At 42.9% G+C, this 5,844-nt stretch overlaps 1 protein-coding gene across 1 annotated transcript in view; it reads left to right on the forward strand.

Moving 5' to 3' along the window:
• The window catches only part of rapgef5a (Rap guanine nucleotide exchange factor (GEF) 5a), a 28,165-nt gene extending 23,874 nt beyond the window's left edge, over window positions 1–4,291 (forward strand). The window contains exons 14-26 of the mRNA XM_008332020.3: window positions 780–871; window positions 954–984; window positions 1,170–1,248; window positions 1,383–1,532; window positions 1,786–1,883; window positions 2,006–2,128; window positions 2,397–2,575; window positions 2,679–2,769; window positions 2,850–2,900; window positions 2,991–3,078; window positions 3,162–3,226; window positions 3,487–3,541; window positions 3,741–4,291. Of these exons, the coding sequence (XP_008330242.1) occupies window positions 780–871; window positions 954–984; window positions 1,170–1,248; window positions 1,383–1,532; window positions 1,786–1,883; window positions 2,006–2,128; window positions 2,397–2,575; window positions 2,679–2,769; window positions 2,850–2,900; window positions 2,991–3,078; window positions 3,162–3,226; window positions 3,487–3,541; window positions 3,741–3,859 (1,221 nt within the window). The 3' untranslated portion in view covers window positions 3,860–4,291. The remainder of the gene's footprint in view (window positions 1–779; window positions 872–953; window positions 985–1,169; window positions 1,249–1,382; window positions 1,533–1,785; window positions 1,884–2,005; window positions 2,129–2,396; window positions 2,576–2,678; window positions 2,770–2,849; window positions 2,901–2,990; window positions 3,079–3,161; window positions 3,227–3,486; window positions 3,542–3,740) is intronic.
• Window positions 4,292–5,844: the final 1,553 nt, after the last annotated feature.

Below are 5,844 nucleotides of genomic sequence, written 5' to 3' on the forward strand. Positions count from 1 at the left end.
AAAATACTTACAGTCAGTACTTTTGGGTATCCCTGGTACCCTGGTGTACTCTTTTACTGTAAACAACCACAACAGACACAGAACCTCAACTATCTATTGTACATCGTAACCTGAAGGCTCCATTGCTCGGTGCTGGGTTGCCGTGGCAACCAAAGTGCGAGGGTTGGCATGGGTATAATCTCATATAGAGTGTGTAACCCAGGTGATCGTTGCTAAGTAACAGAGGAGATTTGGGATGGGAGGCTACAGTAGGTCAGAAACGACGAGCAGGTGGATCTATTAATGTGAGTGGTGCGTTCAGGAACCACTCCGGCTGCAGGGACTTAACACTGTTCACAGAGCCACGATATGGGGATTTGTATCATGCGTTGTGCTGAGTCTCTGTTGTACACAAACACTACAGAGTATGTTTAGCCAAGCATTGAAGTACAAAGTACAGAGGTACTAGATTGTTTCTGTGTAATTTATGAAGTTTCATTTTAACTCAGTACTTCTGAGGAGGTCTGTGCAGTGTGAATAAAATGTTCAGTTGGGAACCGTAGCATACTGCATATATGAAGGCCAGATAAAATTACAGTGCTGGCCAGATGTGGCCCCCGGGTCCTGTAGTGAAAAAATACAATTAAGGAGTCAGTTATTCAGAGTCAAACTAATTGACCAATCGTGTATCATGTAACTCAACCTTTTTATTGACTTCTTTCTTCTTTCTGTAAAATCTTGCTTCGCACAAATGAACAGTTTTTCACTTTACGTATTTCATCTTTTCATCTTTTCATCAGACCCTTTACAGGTGTGTTTTAGAGGACCTGTACGAGTTCCCCATACTGGAGAAAGATCTGAAGGAGTTCCAGAAACTTCTGCGTCGGCGACAGTAAGTTGGTTCATCTTTGCACAAGACTGTCCTGGGTCTGACTGTACCGCCACTCTGACCTCTCTGTTACTGTGTCTCCTAGCACTGTGGATGACTGTCCACCAAACCAAAAGGTCAGTCATATCCTTATACTCTCTAAAAGGTAGTATTTAAAATTCACCATTGGTAAACAGTGAAAACCCAAATGCTATACTTACTTTGTATGTTTTAAAAGCACCATTCCTTCAACTTCAGTCAGTTGGTGTTTTGATTCTTGACATATTTTTGACTGTGCTCTTCTTTCTGCGTTGTCTGTCAGAGTAAACAAATGTACCAGCAGCTAAGTTTGAAGGAAAACTCTTTGCACGTTCGAAGCCCACAGGCCGACAAAAGAGACGGTGAGTGAAGAGCCGGTGGTGACAAAAGATGACAAATACCCATAAGCGTGTGCTGGAAAATAGATTTAAATTTGTACATGCAGATTTAAAAATAATCTCACTACGCTATTACGTTTTTCCGCCTTATTCGACAGTGATCTGCTGCGTGTACGTGAGCGCGGACTCCTACTTTAGTGTCCACATACGCCCTTCGATGGAGGCGCATGAATTGTTAAGGATTGTGTCCCTGAAGATGGACAAAGCAGAGGAGGACATGGTCCTGGCTGTCGTTTCACATTCTGGAGGTACACACACCACAACAGGGAATGTCGTCTCACTGTGGAAAAGTCCATTTCCTCCTGGTAAAAAGTTGTAAGAGTAATTTAAGTGTCAGGGAATGTTTTGCTTTACCAAGCCTTCAGCTACGTCTGCTGCTCACACACAGAGCTGCAACAACAACAGAAACACACGATGGGATTCATCCTTGACTCTTTGCTCCCTCGTTTTACCTCCCTCTCCTTCCCTAATGTCTGTCGTGGCCGTTGTCGTCTCTTTTAGAGCGGAGAGTGTTACAGCCCAGTGACTGTGTGTATTCAGAGTCTCTGACTCCACAGGGAAGACTCGTGGCGTGTCGCAGGGACCTCCATGAGATCCTGGTATGTACTCTTCATCAACCAACAAAAGTGACTTTTTTTTTGAGTACTCCGTTGTTACATGTTCTGTACCAGAAGTGTGGTGTGTCCACAGTCACCCTTCACGTCTCTGTGTCTATACCCAGCCTCCTTTAACAGACAGTGCTGAGCTCAGCAGGCGGCCAGTGAGGCTGCTGGGCATCAACACCTGGGACGTGGCCGCTGCCTTAACGCACCTGGACTGGAATCTCTTCAAATCCATTCACGAGGTAAGGACTTACCCTCACACTGTACTCTGCAAACCAGGGCTCTCCAACCTATTGGTCATTCATTTAATATGTTTAATTAATATTTGGGTTTGTAATTAATCATGAATAATCAAGGTAAATCAAGTCACTGGGTCAGGAGCCCGTGGGCACAGATGATACCAGGGATGAGGAGGGCCATGAGCCCCTCAGATTCATAGTGAAATATTCATAACAATGCACCTTTAACAATGTGAGACTGATCCATGACACCTGCTCTTACCACGTGCAGCAGGAGCTGGTGTACTACACCCTCAGCCGTGCCCCTGGTACGGGCCACACGCCCGCGCTCTCCGTCCTACTGCAACGGTGTAACGAAGTCCAGCAGTGGGTCATGTCCGAGGTGCTCATGTGTGTGTCTCTGAACAAGCGAGTGCAGCTGTTGAAGAAGTTCATCAAGATCGCTGCACAGTAAGATACATCCAACAACATCTACAACTGAATGTACTGTTGAAGCAGTGACGGTGTCTGCTGATTGTGATCCGTGTGTGTGTGTGTGTGTGTGCGCCTACAGCTGTAAGGCTCAAAGAAACCTAAACTCTGCATTTGCCATCATCATGGGTCTCAACACAGCAGCTGTGAGCAGACTAAACCAAACCTGGGAGGTCAGTGTGCGTCTCTCCTGCCTGTGTCTGTCAAACAGTTACTTTATAACAAATACGTTTGGACAATGTTTCCCTCTCAGAAATGTCCGGGGAAGTTCAAGAAGCTTTTCTCAGAACTGGAGCTCATCACGGTGAGACTCGAACGCTGAACAATGGAAGTCAGCTTTGACCGCCGATGATTGATGTTTATGTCTGACTGGTGGTGTTTTTTTAAATGGCAGGACCCGTCTCTGAACCACAAAGCCTACAGAGAAGCCTTCAAGAGGATGAAACCTCCAAAGATCCCCTTCATGCCTCTTCTTCTGAAAGGTACGATCCACCACACTTACCGTTGCTGACGCGCCCTCATTTTTCTTACCCACAATGATGGCAAATCCAATCTTTCTTTGCAGATATCACCTTTATCCACGAGGGAAACAAGACCTTCCATGACAACCTGGTCAACTTTGAAAAGCTGGTGAGCTCAGTTCTTGTCGTTCAAAAGCCAGAGCTACTTATTTTACTGTTTTAACGTTAATGTTTTCAAAGTCAAAAGGACTTTGTCTCTGTAAAAACACATTTGTGAAGTGATAGCAACATTCTGCAGAGTTTGAATCTAATTTAAATGAGATTAGATTGAATTGTATTTATTTTATATTTAATTTTCTTGACACAAGTTTGTTAAATTGTTTGAGTGATTTTGTCACAGACGGAATGTTTTCTCCTCTAAACCAACAGCACATGATCGCAGACACGGTGAGAATGATTCGCCACTGCCAGAGTGACCAACCAGGTGAGTCGTATACAGTGGCTTGTAAGATAATCTGCAGTTTCCAAGCAACCGTTTTCAGAAACTCTGATTTCCTCTTTTGGACTATGAACACTGTTCAAAGCAAACACGTGTGTGTGAGTGTGTGTGTGTCACTGTGTGAAGTGGAGGAATACACGACCGCTAACAGCTTTTTTTATTATCGTTATTTCTATTCATCCAGGTAATGAGGTAATCGGGGTCGACAGTGCAGAGGTGAGGGCCAGTGTAAACTACCTGCACATTATCGACAATCAGCAGACTCTCTTTGAGCTGTCTCACAAACTGGAACCACGGGCTTGAACCTTAACACAGACACACTAAATGAAAAGGGGGGGGGGGGGGGGAGGGGCAGAAACTGTACCTTGTTGTGACACGGAATAGCCCCTCGGCAGGTTATCGTTGCGCAAACATGCACTACAAAACACTTTCACTGGTGCCAGGTGGATGTGAAAGGTGCCATATGTTCTGACCAGACTCACACAGAGCCACACGGACCACTTACAGCGGGGAGTGTGTGCTGTTCAAGGATTTAGGAACAAGTCAAACCGCTGTGGGGCATCACGGAGATCCACACGGCAAAGGAAGTTGTGGTTAATTTGTACAGTATCTATTGGACTGAATTTGTCCTTAGCTGTGTTCCTGTTTTGACTCTTTATTAATTTATGTGCCTCTAGAATGTTCTTTTTTAATGTCCTTGGTCACTTTTTGCAAACATGTTAAACTTTTGTTGCATTTTTTGTTCTGTAAAAATAACTGCAGTGTGAAGCATGTGTACCACCTCCAACCCTCACTACTGAAAAGCTGCTGTTTTTTTGTTAAGGGGCAACTGTGTTGTCATTTGTGATGCTAAGAGTTAGCCACTTAGCGTATTTTAAAAGAAAAAAAGTGTGTGGGCTCGCTGCTGATGAACCTAAAACTATCTTCTCCCTGTGACACATTTAAAAGGTCTGATAGAAAAAAGAAATTTCCATTAGTTTTTCATTAAGAAATCAATTAGAACATTTATTCGGTTTCAAAATTGGCTCACATGACCTTTTTCTAAAATCTCATTTAGACTGAGTGTCTGAATCAAGTTTATACTGGGAATTTAGACATTTATTCGGTTTCAAAATCGGCTCACATGACCTTTTTCTAAAATCTGAATCAAGTTTATACTGGGAATTTAACTTTAAAAAAACTCAGATGATCCATTCAATGTGTTTGGAACCAGAACCTGCTGGCCAGCAGGGGTATTGCAACCCGAACTGCATTTCAAAGCGTGATTCAAATTTAAAATGAGCGAAGTCTGCGATGTACACGCAGCATACGCCCTGTGGTTATGTATGTGTCCAGGTGTATTTTTCAATGATTGTACTGTAATATTTAACACAAGCAGCAGCCAGTGCAACACTCTGTATATATGTGACTTTTTTTTTTACCTTAAGTGAAACGGGTGCAGCATGTAGAGTGTGGAGAAAGTGGAGGGGTGTTTCTCTTTCCTAAATGCATCAGTGTTCAAAAACTGCTGAGAGGGATCCTAAAATTCCTTGACCTTTAACCCAATTACGCACTCATCTGCCCTGTTTTTCTGTGAATTGATAGTAAGAGTTTTACACTGTAAATAATTCAGTGCCAAATGTTCTGTTGAGTCCTGCAGCAGATCTGGTTTCTGACTGAATAATGTGCGTGATTGTGGGGGAGCTAACGATTGACTCGAAAAATGTATCCCCATCCTGTGGAGATTTTTAAAGCACTGCACCACAAAACATGATTGTCAAAAAGAACATGTTCGCTGTCAGGTTTTCACTCTCCGTTATTTAATCTGACTGACTGAAAAGATCATTCAGAAGTGACCTGTCAACATCTGAGACCTCTAACGCAGGATGTGGACAGGATAATGGACCTAAGAAGTTTAAAAACCATTTTATCTTCCATCTAAATGACCATTCTTTAACAAACAGGCTAATGTTGTTTACTACCTTTCTGGCAAATTCTCCAGGAAAAGAATGTTGCTTATATTTGGACATAAATGTATGAAAACAACATCTAGATTGTAACAACAAAAAAACCCTGAAAACATTCATGATCCATCCTGGGTTGTTTGTTATTCTGTCCTCACCCTGGATTCATTCATTCTTGCGTGAAACCACAGGTGAGTCTTCTTTAAGTTTTGTTATTACTGAAGCATGTTTTACCTTGATTAAATAGTTGTCAAGCATGGGGTTAAAGTGCAATATGATGGGAAAGTTGTTGCCACCGGTCGTCATCATTTCAACAGAAGGCCTTTCTGAACTCAGAGCTGCTTT

The sequence above is a fragment of the Cynoglossus semilaevis genome, chromosome 18, assembly GCF_000523025.1.
Source record: "Cynoglossus semilaevis isolate Cse_v1.0 chromosome 18, Cse_v1.0, whole genome shotgun sequence".
NCBI classification, from domain to species: Eukaryota; Metazoa; Chordata; class Actinopteri; order Pleuronectiformes; family Cynoglossidae; genus Cynoglossus; species Cynoglossus semilaevis.